We start from the raw sequence: 23,785 nt of genomic DNA, 5'->3' as shown, positions 1-23,785 counted from the left end.
ATGCTATATATTTATGATTTTTGTTTCACTTGAGTGAAATGATTTATTCACAGGGTTGCCACACACTCTGAAATACTCAGGATAACTCTAATGTTTTTGATTTTTTTAAATTTGTACTGATTTAGGATAGTTTTGTTTTTTATGATAAACTCAAGACAGTTTTAAGATTAAAAAAAATGAGTACTGATTTTTTTCAGAATTTAAATGAGATCTAGTTGATTTATTTTACATAATTTGTTCTTTTGTAACCAATTTTGTTGAACATCCTTAATTTAATTAATTTTTGAAAATTAGAAATATTTTTAAGGATTTGAAAAAACTCAGGATGACTCAGGACTGTTTAAAATCAGGACAGTTTTTTTGACTATAAGAGTGGGAACCCTGTAATAAATTAAGATTTGTTAGTTTTTATTGTTTTGTTTTTATAGTGTTTGCTACAATAACTTGAAAAGATGATGAGCATTTTACAAATAATTAAGCTTTTACATTTCTATAAAATTAAGTAGATACAAATCAGAATGTGAGTGTTAACTGAGAAAACTGTATTTGACTTAAAAATGATTTTGAAATTAACAAAAAACGAAGTACAACACCTTGCAACATACATGTTTTATCTTTTAGTGTAAAATAAATTAAAAAAAAATAGTATGAGTGATGAGGATGTAAATCTTGACAAAGATGATCAACCTGCCAACATAAGTTCTAACCAAAATGAGGAGTACAGTACTGATGGAAATAGAAATAGTAGAAATATAGGGCAAAATCAAAATGCTGAAAATCGTCAATCAATGCAGTTATTTGAAAAGCGTGAGCGCCACGGAATGCTTTGGCTGCTGATATGGAAAAACTTTGTGTTGCAAAAACGCCGTCCCAAAGGATCTTTCTTTGAAATATTTCTTCCAATTTTCTTTGGGCTAATATTGGTGCTTATTCGCACCCAAGTTGAAGTTGAAATTACAGCAACACCAACAGTTTTTCCGTTAGTTTTGATAATGATATGTTGTAGAGTTTTGTCATTAGATAAATATTCTGTTATTTAGTTTTATCTAAGTTATTTTTAGTAAACAATTCTTAAATTCAAAAAAAAAAAACAAATCAAAAGAACATGTTCTTCAAATGTTATGGTAGTAAATGACATGAAAACAAGTTTAATTTTATAATTCTGTATACAGAAAAAGAAACTATATTTTTGCAGCTCATACACTGTTACATCATTACCTGGGTTTTATCCCGATGTAATACCTGATAATGGAAAACTGATTCTTGCATATTCACCCAAAGGCAATCAGTTTATAGAAGATGTTATGAAGAAAACAGCAGACCATTTAAATGTTGTTGGTAAAACTAATTTAGAAGAGTCTTGTGGTTATGGTAAGTTGATAGTTAAAAGTATTAAACAAACTGTTAATAATTTTTTTAGGCTTAAGTTTTATTACCATTGACTTTTATGTAATATTAAAATAAGATCAAAGTAAGATCACCAAAAATATTTTTTTTTACATCTTTATAATTAAAAACAAAACTTAATCAATTTTTTAAAAGATGTTTATTTGTTTATATGAAATAATTTTTTAATAAATTTAAAAGAAAAATACTGAACTAATATATTAAATTCTAATAAAATGTGCATTTTCCCCTTTATCAAAAATCTATTAAGCTCTAAAAACTCCTGCATCAAAATATTTTTTTAAGTTGTTTTAGCTCTACTTAATTTTTATTTTTTGCAAAATAATATAATGTTTTAAATGAGTTAAACATTTTATGACAAATATTACTCGGATAAAACTAACACAACTGTATTACTTTATAAACATTATTTATGTATTAAATTTATCAGATTCCCCTAATAATTAAAGTAGTAAATATAATTAAAAGTATTTTTTAAAGTTTTGGTTTCAAAATTACATTTTTTGGATTTTTTTTCACCATAAAGAGATTATACTTACAATTTTATAAGCTATTAATTTAATTTGGTTTGTTAGTTACCCCTTATAGTATTTGACATTTTTTATCTATATGATGTTTCTTAGAATATTCAAATAACTTTAAGATTTTCAATAAAAAATGGGTCATAATAAGTGTGTAAAATAAAATAAAATAGTGAAGTTTAATTACAAGTAAGAAACTGTAATTGATATTTCTTTCAAATATTATGCATAGCACAAAAATATTTAAAATAAATAAATGTAATTATTTAACACCTATGGTATGTGCTGTTAAATTGTGTTGTGTTTTTTGTCTCACTCTTCACTAAAGATGGTGAAATTTATTCAATAAAAAAACTTTACCTTTACTTATTTTTTTAAGAGATGGTTATACATTATAAGTTTGGATTCATCTACTGGTTAAGATTTAAAAAGAATTTAAATTAAAAGTTTAAAAATATTAAAAAAACTGTTTATAAAATATTTTCAGTTTGCCTTGTTTATGTCTTTGATTAAAAAATTGTACTTTTTATTTTAACAAATAGACCTGTTTTTGAATTAGTAAAACAACTATGCACATTTTAAACAATGCAAAATATTTTATAAGTTGTACTGAAGGAAACTAAAAAAGTTGTCAATTACTCTGTTACTTTTTGGCAAAAAAAAATAAAGAACCAAATTATTTTAAAGCAAAGTATTTGACTTAGATATAAAATGTTCAATAAGTTGGTTTTCTGTCTAAGGTTTCACCAGGAAAAATAGCATTTCAAATAGGTTTGTTTATAGAAAAATGCTTAGGAAAAATAATTAAATCACTACAAATAACAATTCTGTAGTTGAAACATAGAAAGTTTAATTGAAAGCATGAAGTTCTAATTTTGTTTGTCTAATTTGTTTAAACGAATGAAAAAATGTTTTATTGTTACAACATGATTGTTAAAAAAATTATGAATTCAATTAAATAGTAATTTGATATAATTAGATTAGTTCAATATTTATTATTGATCCTTATTGTTTGTTGTTTTTAATTTTTTTAATTGTTTTTAGGTGGTAGACAATTTTTAGTATTAACAATATAAAAAAAGTTAAATTTAAACTTCACTTAATTAAAAGTTATTTCAAAAAGTTAATTCTAATTCGTTTCAAATTAAAATGTTACAATTATTATTTATTAGGTAATAATTTTTATTTTATTAGAATAAAAAGTCAGTCTTATCATGCAATGAAAGCTTTAATGGTAGTTAAATTATTTATATAATTTATATTTTATAAATAATTGTTTAACACTTGAAAATATTTAAATTTATATTTTTAATGCTTTATCTATAGGATTGCTGCATTTCTATTTTGCTATAGAGTTTTACTTTTCAAAATAGAAATAAAAAAAAATTAATTAAAGACAAATTATATCTATCTATAAAATTTCATAAAATTTTTGCTTGTGTTGTTGCCTAGTTTTTAAAAAACTGCATATGTAATTAAAACTAGTTTATAAACTTCGAAACATTTTAAATGTATGTTTTTTATGCTCTATCTACAAGATTGCTGAATTTATGTTTTATAATAGAAATTTACTTTTCAAAATAGAAATGAAAAATTAACTAAAACACAAATTATATTTATCTATAAAATTACATTAAAAAAATATGTTTATGCAACCTTATAGCCTATTTTATATAACAATAAAACTTGTACTTATAATTACTTTTAAATTTAAAAATACTTAAGTGTTTATTTTTTATGTTTTATCTATAGGATTTCTGTATTTCTATTTGATGATAGAAGTTTGCTTTTCAAAATATAAATTAGATATTTCTAAAACGCAAATTATATCTATCTATAAAATTTATATCAGAATTCTGTTTCTGTTTTTGCAGTATTACAGTCTAGTTTTTATAAAATTACACATGTAGTATGTTAGTTTGAAAATTAATGATGCCAAGTTAATATATTGTTTTGAAAAATACAAGAATTTTTAACAAATATAAGTAGTTTTCGTAAAGCTCTACTAACGTTTTATTTGCTAGAATTTATCTTGCTAATCTAGCTTTTGGAAACGATTTTTGTAAATGTTTTATTAGTTAACTTAGTAGTCTTAAATATCTATACTGGATACTTACAATTCTGGTATAAAGAATTGGCACAAAAGAGTTTGAATGGTAAAAACTAACATAACTTAAATGATGAAATAAGTAAAAATGAATATTGTTTTAGAATTTTAGTTTTTACCAATAAAAGTCTTGACCTATCTAAAAGTTAAGTTTGTGTTAATTTAAGTCATGCAGTAGTTTGTGTTTTAAGTAAGTAAAGTTACAGTTTTATTAAATAACTGTTTTCAAACTCTGTTTGTTGTTTCTATAATTGTTTTCTAAGTAGTCAGTTTTACAAGTCTAAAGGACTTTATTTTGTCTTGGTATTTAAGGCTTTATCACAAAAACATTTTGTTTGATATGCTAGTTGAACTACTAACAATTGTAAAATTTTAGATCGAGATAAACTGATTGAAATACTTTCTGGAAACCCTTCATCCCCTGAAAGTTTGTTTCTCGTTTGCTAGTTTTTTAAAATTTTTTTATACAGGTTTTCAAAGCTTCTTTTTTGTTACATTTTGTACTGTTAAGTATTGAAATGCCCTTAAAAATTGCATAATATTCAGTTATATTGTTTTAATTAAATCGAATATTGAAGTGTATATGTTAAACACAGGGTTGCCAAAAAACCTGGAGTTCGAGAAAATTAAAAAAAAACTGGAATTTTGATCAAAAATCACAGAAAAACCCGTAATTTTAAACAGCTTTTACATGTTAAGTAGTAAAATTTTGATTTGAGACAAAAGATTTATCGTATAGATAATATTTTTTTGTCATCATCAAAAAAAATTATAAAAAAATATATTTAAAGAAACTTTAAGATACCTTTAAATGTAATTTTACTATTTAACACAGATTTTTATCGTAAACTTAATTTTAAACTAAAAGTTTACCCTAAAACAAAACGTGTAATTTAAAAAACCTGGAAAAAAGCTTTATGTTTTTTACAAGTAGATCTTATTTTATAGAGTTTTTACTAAGCTAAAAGTTGCTTTTTTCCATTTCCAAAAATTCTAATTAGTTTTTTAGATATGACAAGTCAAAGTCGGACCCCATAATAGGTTCCTTATGGGAAGGGAATACTAAAACAGCAAAAAAAGACTATTTTGTTTAAAATCTATCTCCTCCAACATTTTTCAAGCGATCTTCTTCAAACTTTTACAGTCTAACCTTTATACAATAACAAAAAAACGTTACTTTAGACTTAAAAAAATTTTGAGTAAAAATACCTTCAAAAAAAAGACTTTTTTTATAAACTTTTGTGATAAAATTTTTATCATTTATTTATTTATTTAAATTCATAAGTAAAGTTTTTTTTTCTTGTAATGTAAGGACACTTCCTGAAAATTTGAAGAAGATTGCTTAAAAAATGAAGGTGGAGATAGATTTCTAGTGATTTTTAAAATTTCTGAGAAAGTTGACCCCAAAAAATTTCCAGTCCATACGTTTGTATCGGAACATTTTTACAAAAAAAAAATATCTTGAAAGTCAATTGACATTTTTGAATTCTATAAAAACTATCTTGTAGTCTGTACTTAAAGCTTTTAAATAAAAACCAAAGTTTTTTTTTGTAACTTTTTTGTAACCCCCTTATGGCTTTCATGTTTAATCATAGTAAATTTTTATTTATATGTTTTATTTATTCTTACTTGCACTCTTCTTTGAATAAAAAATACTTAAAAATTAGTGTTGCTTGAAGTTATTACTAAAACCTTTAGTAGTTTAGCGATATCATGTTTCTTCAGATCAAATGGAGCTTTTTCAAATGGAGTTTTTCCAAAGCGCCCTAAAAAGCGTGGCTGAAAGTAGTAAAACGACTGTTGACAAGCTGAGAACGAATATGACGGCATTAGTTGAAGTTTTCGGCGTAGCAGTGGCTGATGTCTCAAGTTGGTTGAATTGTAATTATACATATTTTTATTTTATCTAGACTAGGGTTTCCCAAAATGGGCCAAGTGGTATCCTTAAGGGCCATGAGGTCATAGTTTGAAACTTACACTAGGTATTCTGGAGTTGCAGATGAAGAGCAAAAAAGGTCTTAGGTGTTTTAATTGTAGTTTTTTGACTTATGTTGTCGGAGAAGGCTTTTTGAAAAATAGTTTGGGAAACCCTGATTTAGACTATTGTACAGTGTATAATAGCCAGAAAGTTTATAACACCGAAATTGATGGCAACTGTTATATAAACTTTAGACTATAACAGAACTTATAAAATTTAATACATACAAAATACGTTATGCACTTTTAATACAAAAACACAGAATGCATCACGAAAACGCAGTTAAGTGACGGTGATTCAGGCCTGTTCACAGGCGGCAATGACGGTGATTCCAATGCTGGTGAAGCTGGTGCTGGCGGAGGAGATGAAAGTCGGGCAAATCAAATAGAAAATGGAACAGAAGGAATGCTCAAGTACCTCAAGGGAACTCCTAGAATTCCGGGAGTCACGCGTGTGTTGAATTTTAATAAATCATTAAAGATTTTCAAAATATAAAAAAGTTAATTCTAACTTTAGTCAAGAAAAGAAAATGTTGTTTTAATAAAAAGTATGAGAACAAAAAAAAAAAACAAAGTTTGTGTCTTCACTTAGTTTTTTTATTTTACAGTTCAAGGATTTGACACCAAGGAAAGCTTCACTGAATTCACAGCAGTAGAAAGTAATTTGAAGGAGCTGTTAGCGGGAGCACTGTTCAGTGGAGACCTCAAGAAAGATTCTGAAAACATCGCTTTCGACCTGAGGTTTCACGCGGACCCGATCAACAGAAATCCGAACCAGTCAGATCAGTTTGGATCAATGTAAGCAGTAAAACGTTTTAGAATGTATTTAGCTTTACCATTGAAAAGTGTTTATAAACTTTTACAATAAAAAGTTTCAAATTTATTTTGTAGATTAGATGAAGATCTTTAAGTCAATAAAAATAAAAAAAGCTTTTAATTCTTCTAAAGATATAGAAAAAATAAAATAAATAAATAAATCAGTTATTATATAATTTTTTCTAAAATTTGAATACTTTAAATATACGACTTTTACTTTATTAACGATTAAACGTAAATAAAAATGTATGTAATTTTTTTAAAAATTTTTGTATGATGTTTTTGCTTTATGATAAAGTTTTATTGATGGTGCTCTTTTGTTAGTTATCATATAACAATTTAAGTTACTTTTTAAAAACTTTACTTTACTTAAGTATATCTAGGCTATAATTTTAATAAACTAATTATTTAATCAAAATATACTTATCAACAGACGTAATACATGGAGAACGAATCTGCTGTACCCCGGTGTCATATTGCAAGGGCCGAGGTCTCCAAATTCTAAATATGGCGGCAGACCAAAGTATTACCAGGAAGGTTTCTAAAACTCGTTTCACACGTTTTAAGTTAAGACCGTCTGGAGGGTCCTTTTTGTTTTGGTTTACCATGTTATTTAGAAATTCAAAGTAGACTTTCGAGATATAAGCAATCAAAGTTGGTGAGCTGAACAGGTCCATTTTAGAAGAGCAAACTAAAAACGCAAAAAAAGCCATATCACTAATATATGTCTATTCCTTTGTTTCTAACGATCTTTTTCAAGTTTATACTTTAAGTCCATAACTAATATTATAATCTTTTCAATGCAGAATTTTTTTTTATTTAAAAAAAATAAAAATCTTATTAAAATAAACACCTATTTTTTGTTTTATTTTTTAATGTTTTTGAAATTCTTACTTTTAAATTCTTTTGCCTTTTAAATTATATCAGACAGGGTTGCCGAAAAACCTGGAAAAACCTTGAATTTCAAACAATTTTGACATGGTAAGGAATAACATTTTTACTTGACACGAAAAATCCACATATAGATAAAATAAATTTGTCATCATCAATATATATTTTAAAAAAACACATTTAAAGTAGCTTTGTAACGAAAATAACACTTCATTTTAATATTTTAAAGCGTGTGAATAGATATGGAATTTTTTGTAACGATAAAAGCATTTGATAAGTTTTATTCAAAACAGTTTTCTTTTGAATGAATACGTAAGAAAAAAAAAAGTTTTCTTTGCTTTTGATATAAAATAAACAACATTTTAAAGTTATGAGCATTCGGCAGTAATTGGTGTGCTGAAATAATGTACTTTAAACACGTTAGATTTAAGAATAATGTTTTCATGTGTGTTTAACTGTAGTTTTAGTAAAGCGTGATATAGTTATAATGTATCTTTGTGCTTTTTTAGTTCATGTAAATAAAAGATAAGTATTGTTTTAAAAGATAAGAAATGTTTCCTCAAAGTTTGAGATCTCCAGTTTAAAAAATGAAGGGTAAGATAGATTTTTGTTAATAAAGAAAAAAAATGTTGGACCCCCTACAGTGTTAACACAAAAAAATTGACTTTTTACTAAGAACTTTGTTTTTTTTTTTCAGAAATGTTACGATATAAATAAAATATCTTTGAAAGAATTAAAACTAATCATAATAATTAAATTCAGGTTTTTTATCGTTGATGCACGCGATTAGTATGTCGGTAGGTGAAGTTTTTACCGACAAAGCAAAACCAACGAATGACTACGTCAGTATGCGGAGATTTCCTTACCCACCGTACGTTGATGATGGGTTTATAAGTAAGTTTTTATTGTCTTGCAATCACTTTGACCTATGTTCTGATTTAAATTCTTTGTCGTATAAATTTTTTCACGTAGCACTAGTTTTATTTACTAATTTGTATAATTTTTAACAATATAAAAGCTGTCCCTAAATAACAATGTTTCTCGATAAGTACACATTTTATGTAACTAAACGGTGTTTTACACTTATAATGAAAGACAAGTTTATTCACAGTAGAATGATGTTTTTTTAATGCTTTTATTTTGTAAAATCATCTAGTATAATATTTGTTGATATCGATTAAACAAATAAAATCCATGACGTTTAAAAAAACCTAGTACTACCTTTAAGTTTATAATAAGTTTATTATCTGACTTAACACTTCTATAACTATCAATTATGCTAAAAAAATATTCAACAAGAAAATACCATTTTAAAGAGATACAATTGTTTTTTTTCATAGTCTGTTTCATTTTGACGGCGTTTCTACTTTACATTAATCAATTTTTTTTAAATAAAACTGCTAAAAATAATACATAATACAAATTTACCAACAAGATATATATAATTTTAAATGTGTAGTTTTATATACCTTGTTAATTAATTTGTATTGTATATTTAGTTTTTTATCACTAATTTTAGTTATTTTGCACAGTTTTATTTTTGATGAATTTTAATTATCTCCTCCTGTATTTTATTATTCAGTTAGTATAATATTCTTGTTTCATATCTTCGTTAATCGGCCAAACAAAGTGTCAAGAGGATTAAAACAATTATAAGCTATATAAATTTAATATATACAATAATAAGTATAAGTTATGTACGTTCTTCTTTTAGTAAGTTATAAAATTATATGCTAATTAATAGTTTGTTTAGCAATATAAATTACATAAATGATATCATTTATTTATTTTTTAAGTAAGCTCTTTACATTACAGTGAATTGAGCAATATTTTATAGTTAAGACAATTAAGTATAACATCAATTCCAAAAATTAATATGTAAACTGCTTATGTTTATTTTTAGGCTTATGGTTTAAACACTCTAAAGAAAACTTAACACTGATTTTAATTTTTTTAATGGTTGAGTATTAATAGTTTTATAAGTTTAATAAGTTTTGTTAGTTTTAAGTATTAATCCTTAAGCATTCTAGTCTCCTAAATAATTTCCGAAAAACTTTCAAACCAAAACAGTGCGTATACTTTTACCTAAATAACAAAAGAAAAGTTATTGGAAAGATTAAAGTTTTAAAATAAGTGGAAAAGTTGAAGATAATTGAGCGTTTATGAATAATTCACATATTCCTACTATTGCGTGTTTATGGCTACACACAGTCATGATTTATTTTTTCCAGTAAAGCACGATCTGTCACGTTTTTTAATTTACGGTATCCTGTAAATTAAAAATTACAGATTTCTTTTATTTCATAAATAATTGATTTTTTGTTGTTTTAATGTTATTTTTTAGTTTTTCTTGCGTATGTATGCTCTTTTTGATTAAATCTCTTTATACACACACTTGAATTTGTAAATTGAAGCTAAATTTTTTATTAATACTTTTTATACAGTTTAAGTTGAATATTTCAATTTTAGCCTGCAATCTAAGCAAATTTATGGTACCTTGTAAATTAAAAATTAAAGATTTCATAAATAATTGATTGTTTGTTTTAATGGTATTTTTTAGTTTTTTCATGCGTATGTATGCTCTTTTTGATTAAATCTCTTTATACACACACTTAAAGTTGTAAATTTAAGTTTAGTTTTTTTTTAAACAAAATTTTGCTATTAAGCTATTAGTTATAAATAATAAATTATGAATTTGAGTAAAACATGTTTCTTTTAGTCTTATTGATCCAAATTTAACAAGTAATAGCTGCTATTATTTAATTATAATGAATTAAATTTCACAGTCGCCATTCAAAACACTCTGCCGCTGGTTATAATGCTGAGTTTTTTCTATTCTTGCACGATCGTCTGCAAAAGCGTGGTACAGGAAAAAGAGCAGCGAATGAAGGTTAATTGGATTTAATTGTTTGTAATAAATTTCAATTATAACGACTACTAGTTGTAGATCGTTTCAAAAACGTTTGACCAATTAAAAAAAGTTTTTGTTTTCTTTGAAATTGGTAGCTTTAGACGACAATTTACTAACTTTACCGTTTGAAACGTTGTTCTGATGAAAAATTTACTTTTACAATAAAATTAATGTACATGAAAAATAAAGTTAAAACTGTATCATATACAATTTTTCTTTTCACAAAATAAAAAAATACATAAAAAAACTATTTAGAAATTGTATAATATTTTTTCACAGGAATACATGCGAATGATGGGACTTGCGCCGAGGCTTCACTGGCTGGCTTGGTGGATCAAGTACATCGTGTTTCTTGCCATTTCGTGCCTCGTCATGGCCATTTTGTTCAAAGTTGAGGTTTAAGTTTTTTCTTTTAAATAAAACAATTAGAGTTTTCAATTAGAGTATATGTATCATTTGAAAAATACATTATAATTTTTTTTTTAAATTTTAACTATATTTTTATTCAAATACAACTTAATCTAAATGGTTATATTATAATATAGATGCGAACAGTGTTATTTCACCTGTAGCTGATTAAATAACAGATAATATAAGTAAAAAATATTTTTTAATTTCATCGTTTATTAATTGTTTGACGAAGTAAAAAATTACCCACATTTGCATCACAGTTTGTATTTAGCTGTGTTTTTTACAGCATGCATATTTATTTTTATACTTTGTTATGTTTTTTATATATAAACAAATAATAATTAATTTATATTTAAAGTTAATTTATAAATCAGATAAGGTTTTATTTTTTGTATAGAGTCAAAATATTTTTATTCGCATCTGCTTCCTACCTTGTGTTCATCAATTAAAAATGTCTAACACTGAACTTTTGCATTTCAAACAATATTTATTAAAACTCGTTAACAGACTGCCACTGGAAAAGTGTTACCGAAATCTAATTTTTTTCTGGTCCTCATTTTTTTGCTGCTGTTTGCATCTGCGACCATAACGCTGGGATTCTTTTTCTCCACTTTGTTCCAAAAAGGTTGGCTTTCTTACTAAGTGTTTTAATATTGCTTTCAAGCTGTATTTTAATTTTTAGAAAATAGTTTTAAATTAAAAAAAACAAAACTTGTAGATTTAATCTGCTAAGACCAAGGTTTTTAAAAATTTAAACATTTTACCAAAGTTTAATTTTCTAAAAAAATTGCAATAAATAGTTGAATTATATCTTTCTTCAAATCAATATCTAACAAACTGCAGCAAACAGATAACTTTCAAGTTAATTTTTTTAGTAAAGTTTAAAAAAGTAATTCAGGCTTTCAACCATGTCTGTGGATTTTCTGTTTGCTGAGTTTTTCAAAAATCACACACCTTGCGAACTTCAAAATACAAAATAATATTTATCAAACTTTCCAACAGCGAACGTGGCAGCAGCGGCGGGAGGGGTGTTGTACGGACTCACGTACGTGCCCGCCTTCTTCATTGACAACAGGGAGGAGTACATCAGTTACTCCAGCCAGATCGGGTTGTCCTTCCTCTCCAATATCGCAATGACGTACGGGTGCAAGCTGCTCGGTGTGTACGAGGCAAGAGGTATGTGTGTTTTTTTTAAGTATTTTCTACTAAAAGTACACAACATTTTATGCGTGCTTTCTATTTGTTCAAAACATTTTACAAGGTATAAAATAGTTTTGATATTTTTAAACAACAATTAAAATTGTTCTACTTTCTATAGCTAAATCAAGTAGTTAAATTAGCTTCTTTAGTTTTACATCCTTAATTTTCTTGACTTATTTCAAAATAATTAAGCAACAAAAAAAATTGTTTGATTTAAAAGGAATGCAGAAAATTGTAACTGCGATATTTTTTATTTTAGGAGGCGGACTCACATGGAGCAATTTTTACAAACCACCTACAAAAGACACTGATCTGACATTCCTACATGTATGTTCAGTTTTTACATCAATTGCCAGTAATATAAATATTTTATACGATGTTATTTCATAAAACTTATAATGTTGTGTACATCACAGGTGCTGACAATGCTGTTTTTCGATTCGATTATTTACATGCTGCTGACGTTTTACTTGGAAAACGTTTTTCCCGGTCAATACGGCACTCCTCTCAGGTGGAACTTCCCGTTTAAAGTGAGCGTTGAGTTTCATAGTTATAAAATTTTTGTGTTTTCAGCAGTTCTGAAATGTTTGAAAACAGTAAGTGTTTTTTTTTAATGAAACCTTTGCATAAATTTGAACTTCAATAAAAAGTATGAATTGTTTTAAAATCCACCTTCGTATAGTTTTGTTGTATATTCTCTTCAAAAACTACATGCAACACAACAGCCATCGTACTGGCGCGGGTTGGCGAACCCGGATCAGAATTTCGAGAAGACGAAATATTCGACGAGCAGGATGGAGAGCGCGAAGAGCGGTGGAGACGTCAGCGAAAACATCGAGTTTTTCGAGGAAGAACCCACCGACAGCAAGTGCATCGTGAAAGTCAACGACTTGTCGAAGGTTTCTTTTAATTTATAATTATACATGATTAAACACTAGAGTGTTATGGAAGCATTTTTTTAAATTTGACTCACAAAACAAATTAAGTCTATATCTGCTGCTGTTTTGTATTTACGTTTTATGCTAAAATATGTTTAACATGTTAATTTTTGCATAATTGTGGTTAATTGAAAAATAAACAACTTAAGAATTTTTTTTTACAAAACACTGTTTTTCATAAATCCCGTAATTTCAATAAACAAGCACTTTTTTATTTAAATAGCTTGTAGAATAGTTAACAAGTAAAGTATGGAAAGCTTTTTTGCAAGTAGAAAATTTTGAGATCTTAATTTTCTTTTTTTAATGTTAGCAGAATACAGCCTAAAAAAGTTAACAAACAGAACAAACATAGAAAACAGAGATTTGTTTTTAGTACTGCTTTTCGTCATAAATTATTTAAAAAGGCAAAACTACTTTTTCACTTTAATGAACAAAAACTATTTTTATTTCAGTTTTGTGTTTACGTTTTGAACAAAAGTTAAAAGTTCACTTAAGTATTGCACAGTGATGATTAGTTCAAAAAGTTTGTTGATCAATAAAATTAGATTTCCTCTTAATACTGTTTCTTATAAACTCATTGACTTCAAACAATTAAAATAGTTTAATAGTTAAACTAGTTAATGAGAAAAGTTCGAAATACTTTTCTATAAATTTTTGTGTAATGGTATTGAAATATTAGTTCTATGTTTTAAACACTAGTAAATCACAGGTTAAAAGCTTAATACACAAATCAAAAATTAACTTTAGCTTGGACAAGTTTAGCTTAATTTAAATTTTTTAAGTCTTTTCAGTCTGCTAATTAAAAAGTCTACAACTAATTTTCATCTGTAATTTAATTTATAATGTGCGAAATAGCTTTGATTTATCTTAATTAACGCAATGCGTCACAAGTTAGTTTTTTTAAATATGCAAAACTACTTTTAGTATTTATCTAGTCATAAATGCGCAGGTGCTAGTTTAATATTAGTGATACTTACTACATGCACATGTCATAACATTTAACTAATTATATAAAAAGTATATTGAACGTTTGTTTTACTCTTTAACATATTTTTAAATATGTTTGTTAAACCTTTCTTTTAATGCTTTGTTATATAATTTAAAAGTGTAGGACCTTATAATTCCAATTTTTACAAACAGTACATTCAAACGGTGTTCAAAAAATTGTTGATAGTACATCACATTGTAATACTTACTAATATTCATATATTTTCTTAATAAACTGTGACTCATATGTTTAACGTGTGACAAAACTTTATTTCTTTGCAAACTAGTGCAAACACCTTTTTGTATTCTAATAGTTTATGTATCTTTTACTAAATTAAACTTTGTGTTTTATTTAAATAAAAACTAATTTGTGTAAATAGTTGATTAACACTGTAATTCAGGGTTTAACATGCGAGGTTAAACGATATATTAGTATTACATTAAATAAGGCGTCTGCAAACTACGGCCCGTCATGTATTTTTTAATTTGTTGATAACGACTTGTGCTAAATAAGAAAATAGAGCGTTTTTATAGAAAAATAATTACAAATGCGCTTTTAATTTGGTTATTATTAGTCGTTAGTGCTATTTAAAGATCATTTCAAGACTTTAAAAAAAAAAAAGAATTTTAGTATAAATTCTAATTTTTTTTTTTTAAATTGTCTCCTTACTAACAAAAACTACCCATTTCTTTATTTAAAGTGCATATTTTATTCAAAAGCACTTTGTTATTTTACATTAAAAAACCCGCAGACGTTCAAACTGGCGCACGGGAAGACGAAGAAGGCAGTGCGTCAGCTCAACTTCAACATGTACGAGAACGAGATATTCGTGTTATTAGGTCACAACGGGGCGGGAAAGACCACCACCATGTCCATGCTGACCGGCTTCATACCGTGCACTTCGGGCGACGCCATCATAAACGGCCACTCCATAAGGACGAACATCAATGGGGTGCGGACCTCGATGGGCTTGTGCCCGCAGTTCAACATTTTGTTCAGCAGTTTGACAGTCGACGAGCATTTCTACTTTTTTTCCAGGGTTGGTGTTTAGCTAGTTAAGAATTTATTATTTTTTTTATTTGCTCATAATTTCCTTTAGACAGCTCAACATATTTTTTATAAATAAATTACATTGACCCTTTTTTAAAACGTTCAAATGCAAGCTATATTCTTTATTCAATATTATATTATATATAATTACTACATTCCATACAGTTTGCTATTTACTTGAAAAATCTTGTGTTTTTTCACTTAAATAGGTTTAGTATTAAGCTGAAGTGTAAGTATCGTAGTTTTCATTTAAACTTTAACGTCTTTATAAAATTATAATGTTGAAAAAAAATATACAAAAAAAGCGAATAATTTTAACATTAAAAGAGATAACAGTTTTGATAAATTATATACACAGCTGAAAGGTTTGAATGACAAGGAGTCGAAGGCGGAGAGCAAAAAGATGCAAGAAAGCTTGGACTTGACCGAGAAGAAGAACTTTCAATCCCATCAGCTTTCTGGCGGCATGAAACGAAAGTTGTCTGTGGGAATTGCACTCTGCGCTGGATCAAAGGTAAAAATAACTTGTTAGAATTTAAATCAGTTTTGATAGTTTATTTCATTTTATCCTAGTACATTTTTATTTTTATAAATGAAGTTTTGAATAAACTAGGATGAAAAAACAACTTACTTTTTTTATTTCATACATGCGTTGTTTGATTTATGCGTTTTTTAAACCGACAAATTGTTAATACAGTGAATGGTACTCGATGAGCTGAATTGTAAATTCACATTCGTATTAAGTGTATTTCGGCAAAATACTTAATTTGCAAATCAACTTTTCACCATTACTGTAGTACGTGATATTGGACGAGCCGACATCGGGCATGGATCCGTCGGCGAGGAGGGAACTGTGGGAAGTTCTGGAGCATTACAAGAACCAGTGCACAATTTTGTTGACCACCCACTACATGGACGAGGCCGACTATCTCGGCAACAGGATCGCCATCATGAACAAGGGAAAAATCAGGTGCTCCGGTGAGTTCAGTTGTGTATGTTTTGTTAATTTATTTGAATAATAACATAAATGAGTGTTTCTGTGTGGTATGTTTGTAAAACTCAAAATATGATAATGAAGCAAAAGAGAAATAGTTGGTAAAATATATTTATATATTACACTGTTACTAAATCTTTAATAAATTTTAAATTTCTGTTTAAATGATTAGTTTTGTTATTAATATTCTATTTTAAAGTAAATTACGCTACTTAACATTATTATTAAAATATTATTAAACTTATTTAGATAACCTAATTACTTTATCCGAGTACTTAATTTATATTTTTTATGATTTTTATAGGATCACCACTTTTTCTCAAGAACAAATTTGGGGTTGGATATCATGTTGTTTTAACCAAGTTACCGCATTGTGATGTTGAAAAGGTATTATTAAATATTTGTTATTAGACACATATTTTTAATTACTGCAGCACTAAAATTTAAACATGAATATTTTTGTTTAAAAAACGATAAAATGATTAGAAAACTAAAAGATAAGCATATGTTAAATATATTTTTGTTTAGTTAGGGCTACAAGAAGAAAACAAAAGCTTAAATTAAATAGAAATAGTTTCTTCGAATGTACAGTTTTTTTTTAAATTTAGTTGGTAGTTTATTGTCGTAGTTTAAGATTTTTATTTACAACAATTTCATTTTAATTGAAAATAATTTTTTCAAATAGCTCCATTTGAATATTTACTTTTTTTTGTCAAATGAAAAAGCTTTCAAAAGTTATAATGCTTGGGTATGCTTTTTTAGGCTGTATTTAACATCAATTGAATAACTTATTAAGTTTTCTTATTGATATTTAAAATCAACACACAAATATTATTCAAGTTGAAATCGGTGTTCACGAGTCACGTCAGTGAAGCGGTTCTCGAGAAACAGGCGGGAGCCGAACTGTCGTTTCTCCTCCCCTTCAACACGTCATCGGCTTTTCCCGCGCTTTTTAAAACACTTGACGATCAGCAGCACGAGCTGGCCATCAGCGGGTACGGCGCCACAATAACCACACTCGAAGAAGTTTTTCTCAGGTTTGTTTTAGTAAATTGTTTTTTTGTCAAGTTTATCTACAGTTTAAAAACAATGGTGTATTAAAAATTATCTGACATGTTTTAAAGGTTTAATCTATGTTTGTACTTACAGCTTTATTTTACCAACAAAACGCGCGTAAAACACTTTCAAATAAGTTTTATCCACAATTGAAATACTTAATCTTATAATAGAAATGATCAGGCACGTTTTAATGTTTAGATTTAAATTTTGGATCAATACTTCTTTAAGTTTTTTTTGATAAGATAAGAATATCTGCTTTTTAATCAAAGAAAAATTTTTCTTATGTGTTAAAATTTTATCTGTGGTTTAACAAATAACTAAAAATTAGCGGATAATCAAAAGTCTAGATTGTATATCAATATGGTTTTTAATTGTTATACGAAGGTTAACTGATAATATAAATGTATCTTGTTTTTAACCAAAATAAAGTTGACATTATTAAAAACACTTGCAGACAAACAACTAAACACTCCATTGATATATTTTAAATTTGTATAACAATAAATTTAAGTTTAGCAGTGTTTGTTAATTTATTGGTCTAAATACTTTCAACATCAGAGTTTTATTGAGTTTTTGTAAAATATTCTTTTTAACTAATTTAATTAGTTTCAGGGTTCGTGCGCGTCAGGCTAAATCAGGCTAAGTCAGGCTAAATCAGTTTTTTTGAAAAAAGTTGAAAAACGTCAGGCTAAATCAGTTTTTTTATTTTAAAGTTTGATAATCTCAGTTTTTCTCAGTTCAAATGCTTGAAAATTTTTGATTAGAAAAAATTGAGAAATCTTTTTAAGATCAAATTGAAATGTGAATATATTTCTAAACAAAGATTTAGTTTTTAAATACCAATTCAGTAAGAAACACATTCTACGTTTAAAATTTATTCGCATGACGACGTTTCGACTTTCAATAAGTCATTATCAACAAATTACTGTGCAAAAATAAATAAAATTAGTGATAAACAACTAAGTATACAAAAACAAATTTCTAAGTGATACATTATATAAAAATTTTATAAATTAAGATTATAAACTCTAATACAAAAAAAAACATTTTACATAAGTACTAACAAATTGTTACACTAATATATATCAAACTAATCAAAAATTCTTAATGTATGGGTAATACCCGGTTTAATTAATTGTTTATTTAAAATTGGATTATAGCGTTTAATTAGTAGAGCTTCACTTATTAGGGTCTCAAATTTATTTCTACATTCTTTCAAAATTCCAAAATTATTAGCAGTTATTTTTTCATTTTTACAAACATTACAATTGCTAATATGGTCCGATACCGATGTTTTGCCCTTTAAATGTTCTTTAATTCTTTCTACTAATGGTCGTGAAGTGAATCCAATATATTGGATACTCTTATCATAAGAGCATTTGTACTCATAGACCACGTTTGATTTTAATTCATGGGGTGTCTTATCTTTATTACTAAAGTAATTGCTTACTTTTGTTGTGGTAAAAATTACTTTGAATTCTTCGATGTAGTTGTTTAGAAGCTTTTCTAGTTTCTTTTTATACTCGATACTAGGTTTTCCAATATAAGGTACCTTTACAACATTTTTGAAGTCTGAGTTACTTAGTTTTTGTTTAGTGCAGTCTTTATTAATATCAAGAGATCTTTCAATTATATCATCAACAAATTTCTTTGGATATCCATTCTTAAAGAACTTTTCTTTTAAGCTTGTGATTTCTTGTTTGTAAATGTTATGCGTAGAAGCTATAACTCTCGCTCTGTTTACAAACCACAGTATTAGAGCTCTTTTCCATTTAATTGGTGCCACTGCACTAAAATTTAAAATGACATCTGTATCAATTTCTTTTTTATGTACCTTTGTTGTTATTTCCTCTCTCTTTAGTTTGATATTAATGTCCAAAAATGGGAGTTCGTTTCCACCTAATTCATATGTGAAGCTGATAGACTTGTGTAGTTTATTTAACTTTTTGTGGAATTTTTCGAATGAGACATCTTTTCGGAAGATACAGAATATGTCGTCGACATATCGAAGGTATAAAACTGGATTATTTTCATCTTCGGTGTTAAAGAGACTTTTTTCCAATGTTCCCATAAAATAATTTGCTATAGTAGGCGCTAATGGGTTTCCCATGCTTACGCCATCTATTTGTGTATATAATTGCTTATTATATTGGAACAAACCTCCAGTAACAGACTTTAAAAGATTTAACATATTTGATTGTGGTATGGTACTATCACGTACTCCATTTGCAATCATCTGTAGAGTTTCATTTAGTGGTACATTAGTAAATAGTGAGACTACGTCAAAGCTTATGCAGTAATCACCGTCTTTTCGTTCATATTTAGAAAGTTTTTCTAGAAACTCTTTGTTGTTTTCCACACAATATTGTTTTGGGATATGATGTTTGATTGTTACATCCAGATATTTAGCTAATTTATATGACGGTGTGTTTAGCATTGATACGATAGGTCTCAATGGGTAATCTGTTTTATGGACTTTACACGTGCCATATAACTTGCCCGTCGAGTTGCCACCTGTAATTAGGTTGTTATATGTCTTTTTATCTATAAAAGGTTTAAGGTTTTGTTTTATCATTGCTCTTATATGTTCTATTCTTCTTACTAGGGGGTGTCTGGAGTTTTTCCTTTTGTCCTTTTCTACTAATTTGAATTTAGTTTTATCTTCAACAATAGAATTGAGCTTATTCAGATAATCATCTTTAGACATTAAGCAAATTCCGTTACCTTTGTCATATTTTACGATTTTAATATTTGTTTTATTTTTTAGATTTAAAAGAGAATTTTAATTCTCTCTTTTAAATCTAAAAAATAAAACAAATATTAAAATCGTAAAATATGACAAAGGTAACGGAATTTGCTTAATGTCTAAAGATGATTATCTGAATAAGCTCAATTCTATTGTTGAAGATAAAACTAAATTCAAATTAGTAGAAAAGGACAAAAGGAAAAACTCCAGACACCCCCTAGTAAGAAGAATAGAACATATAAGAGAAATGATAAAACAAAACCTTAAACCTTTTATAGATAAAAAGACATATAACAACCTAATTACAGGTGGCAACTCGACGGGCAAGTTATATGGCACGTGTAAAGTCCATAAAACAGATTACCCATTGAGACCTATCGTATCAATGCTAAACACACCGTCATATAAATTAGCTAAATATCTGGATGTAACAATCAAACATCATATCCCAAAACAATATTGTGTGGAAAACAACAAAGAGTTTCTAGAAAAACTTTCTAAATATGAACGAAAAGACGGTGATTACTGCATAAGCTTTGACGTAGTCTCACTATTTACTAATGTACCACTAAATGAAACTCTACAGATGATTGCAAATGGAGTACGTGATAGTACCATACCACAATCAAATATGTTAAATCTTTTAAAGTCTGTTACTGGAGGTTTGTTCCAATATAATAAGCAATTATATACACAAACAGATGGCGTAAGCATGGGAAACCCATTAGCGCCTACTATAGCAAATTATTTTATGGGAACATTGGAAAAAAGTCTCTTTAACACCGAAGATGAAAATAATCCAGTTTTATACCTTCGATATGTCGACGACATATTCTGTATCTTCCAAAAGATGTCTCATTCGAAAAATTCCACAAAAAGTTAAATAAACTACACAAGTCTATCAGCTTCACATATGAATTAGGTGGAAACGAACTCCCATTTTTGGACATTAATATCAAACTAAAGAGAGAGGAAATAACAACAAAGGTACATAAAAAAGAAATTGATACAGATGTCATTTTAAATTTTAGTGCAGTGGCACCAATTAAATGGAAAAGAGCTCTAATACTGTGGTTTGTAAACAGAGCGAGAGTTATAGCTTCTACGCATAACATTTACAAACAAGAAATCACAAGCTTAAAAGAAAAGTTCTTTAAGAATGGATATCCAAAGAAATTTGTTGATGATATAATTGAAAGATCTCTTGATATTAATAAAGACTGCACTAAACAAAAACTAAGTAACTCAGACTTCAAAAATGTTGTAAAGGTACCTTATATTGGAAAACCTAGTATCGAGTATAAAAAGAAACTAGAAAAGCTTCTAAACAACTACATCGAAGAATTCAAAGTAATTTTTACCACAACAAAAGTAAGCAATTACTTTAGTAATAAAGATAAGACACCCCATGAATTAAAATCAAACGTGGTCTATGAGTACAAATGCTCTTATGATAAGAGTATCCAATATATTGGATTCACTTCACGACCATTAGTAGAAAGAATTAAAGAACATTTAAAGGGCAAAACATCGGTATCGGACCATATTAGCAATTGTAATGTTTGTAAAAATGAAAAAATAACTGCTAATAATTTTGGAATTTTGAAAGAATGTAGAAATAAATTTGAGACCCTAATAAGTGAAGCTCTACTAATTAAACGCTATAATCCAATTTTAAATAAACAATTAATTAAACCGGGTATTACCCATACATTAAGAATTTTTGATTAGTTTGATATATATTAGTGTAACAATTTGTTAGTACTTATGTAAAATGTTTTTTTTTGTATTAGAGTTTATAATCTTAATTTATAAAATTTTTATATAATGTATCACTTAGAAATTTGTTTTTGTATACTTAGTTGTTTATCACTAATTTTATTTATTTTTGCACAGTAATTTGTTGATAATGACTTATTGAAAGTCGAAACGTCGTCATGCGAATAAATTTTAAACGTAGAATGTGTTTCTTACTGAATTGGTATTTAAAAACTCCAGTATCCCCACCTGTTTTTTAAAGATTTAGTTATTAAAGACAAAATCAGTCAATATTTGTAAATATAAATGCTTAAGACCTTTTGTTGAATATCTAAAAAGTTTTTAAGAATGTTCATTATTTTGTTTTGAGTAGATTATATACGTCATAATTATGAAACTTCATAAAAAAAATACAGTTTAACATTACAATTTAGTTCAACAACTTAGCTGTTTGTTTGAATTTGTTTACGTCAGCTATGTTATTTAGAGCTTAGTTAGTTGCACTGTTTTAATTTCTAATTTAAAGGCACTATACCAAATACCATAAAACTCTTAGCAGTTTATTCATTTGTTTTACTGTTTGTTTAAAGTTATAAGAGATATTCACAACACTAAAACTTAGCTTTAAGATATAAGTACTAAGTTTTGTGGGATTACAAATTTTAGGTATAATTAATTTTTCTTTACAAAAACAACACATTAAGGGTTTTTTTTATTTAAGTGTAAGCTTTTTAAATCCGATACGACGTCAACAATCACTGTATTTATTTAGATTTTAGGATCTATAATTATGTATCACTTTAAGTATTAGTCAAAATACTATAATAAACATTTTTGCTTATTTTATATCTTAATTCTCGTGTAAGCGTTTCATTTTAAATTTTAATAAAACACGACAATGCACGGGGTATAAGGGGGTCAAATCACCTTTTTTACAATTTAGTCTTATTTTATTGAGTTGTAATTAAGCTATGAGTTGCTTTTTGCAGATTTTTAATGCTCAAAATATTTTTGAGATAAAGCTTGTTGAAGTCAGAGACTACAATAGTAGTAATCAAGTAGTTACCAATACCTAAATTGACTTCTAAAGGGGATTTTCCTTACTTTGAAAAAATGTCAGGCTAAATTGTTCTCAGTCAGGCTAAATGAAAAAAATTTCGCGCACGAACCCTGTAGTTTACTTCAGCTACTTTATTTTAAACTGACTTTGATATTCCTTTAATAAAATAACTAATTTAACTACAGCAAAGTTTAATAGGTTCGTGAATAAAATAAAAAGTTTAATAGCAAGTTAATAAGATAAACAACTTTACAACTTAGTTTTGTTAAATTTAAAAAATTGTATTTAAAACTAATTACAAGTTTACGAAAGCTTTCCGTATTTTCATATGTCTTATAGCAGGGTTTCCAAAACTTATTTTCATAATCACCAACTCGGCAGAACTTTAAATAATCACCCCTTTAATAGTTTTTTACTAACAAAATGTTGTTATTAAATACACTTTGAATTGTTTTAATTTTTTTTTGATTAAATAAGAATATCTTATATTAACGGAAGTGATATTTTTCTTATATAATGCGTGTAATCTAAGAGTATATAGTGTGTTGTTTTATAACTAGAATTATTTTTTTACATTTATAATACAGTAGATACATCTTAAAAATAATTATTAATTAGCTAATATATACAAGTATTTGACTAAATAAAAGTTGAGTAACATAAATTTACTAGACTTTTTTTTGTTAGATACCCTTAAAATTGGAAACTTATATGTTTTTCTATTTTGTTAGGGACAAAAAAAAATCTCAAAGTAAATTTTGTTCCAAGATTAAAATTTATACAAGTTAAGTCAGTTTTTTTTTAAACACTCGTAAATGTAAAAAGCAATTAAAGTTCTTTAAACACTAGTAATAGACGCGTTAGTTGAGCGGAGCGAAATCTAGTGCTTCAGTTTTTGTTTGTTTGTATAAATTAGATTTACCGTTCGGTTTCTAGAAGCACTCGAAATTG

At 26.9% G+C, this 23,785-nt stretch overlaps 1 protein-coding gene across 4 annotated transcripts in view; it reads left to right on the top strand.

Annotated features, from left to right (window-relative positions):
• The first annotated feature begins 635 nt into the window (after window positions 1–635).
• LOC145837080 (phospholipid-transporting ATPase ABCA3-like) overlaps window positions 636–23,785 on the top strand; it is a 31,793-nt gene continuing 8,643 nt past the window's right edge. For 3 of the 4 annotated variants that reach the window (XM_082944850.1, XM_082944851.1, XM_082944849.1), the window contains exons 1-20: window positions 636–979; window positions 1,196–1,371; window positions 4,412–4,462; window positions 5,761–5,904; window positions 6,276–6,464; window positions 6,621–6,810; window positions 7,262–7,365; window positions 8,482–8,613; window positions 10,506–10,609; window positions 10,910–11,026; window positions 11,549–11,666; window positions 12,044–12,217; window positions 12,501–12,568; window positions 12,658–12,771; window positions 12,967–13,140; window positions 14,919–15,206; window positions 15,576–15,731; window positions 16,015–16,195; window positions 16,516–16,598; window positions 17,052–17,248. In XM_082944850.1, coding sequence (XP_082800976.1) covers window positions 648–979; window positions 1,196–1,371; window positions 4,412–4,462; window positions 5,761–5,904; window positions 6,276–6,464; window positions 6,621–6,810; window positions 7,262–7,365; window positions 8,482–8,613; window positions 10,506–10,609; window positions 10,910–11,026; window positions 11,549–11,666; window positions 12,044–12,217; window positions 12,501–12,568; window positions 12,658–12,771; window positions 12,967–13,140; window positions 14,919–15,206; window positions 15,576–15,731; window positions 16,015–16,195; window positions 16,516–16,598; window positions 17,052–17,248 — 3,092 coding nt within the window. In that variant the 5' untranslated portion in view covers window positions 636–647. Of the gene's footprint in view, window positions 980–1,195; window positions 1,372–2,668; window positions 2,700–4,411; window positions 4,463–5,760; window positions 5,905–6,275; window positions 6,465–6,620; window positions 6,811–7,261; window positions 7,366–8,481; window positions 8,614–10,505; window positions 10,610–10,909; window positions 11,027–11,548; window positions 11,667–12,043; window positions 12,218–12,500; window positions 12,569–12,657; window positions 12,772–12,966; window positions 13,141–14,918; window positions 15,207–15,575; window positions 15,732–16,014; window positions 16,196–16,515; window positions 16,599–17,051; window positions 17,249–23,785 lie in introns of those variants that run through there. The other variant, XM_082944852.1, reaches the window with a different exon arrangement.

Source organism: Thalia democratica, chromosome 5 (assembly GCF_965202585.1).
Source record: "Thalia democratica chromosome 5, ktThaDemo2.hap1.1, whole genome shotgun sequence".
NCBI lineage: Eukaryota > Metazoa > Chordata > Thaliacea > Salpida > Salpidae > Thalia > Thalia democratica.
The sequence above is the reverse complement of the archived record's forward strand: the minus strand, read 5'-3'. Positions and strand labels throughout refer to the sequence as shown.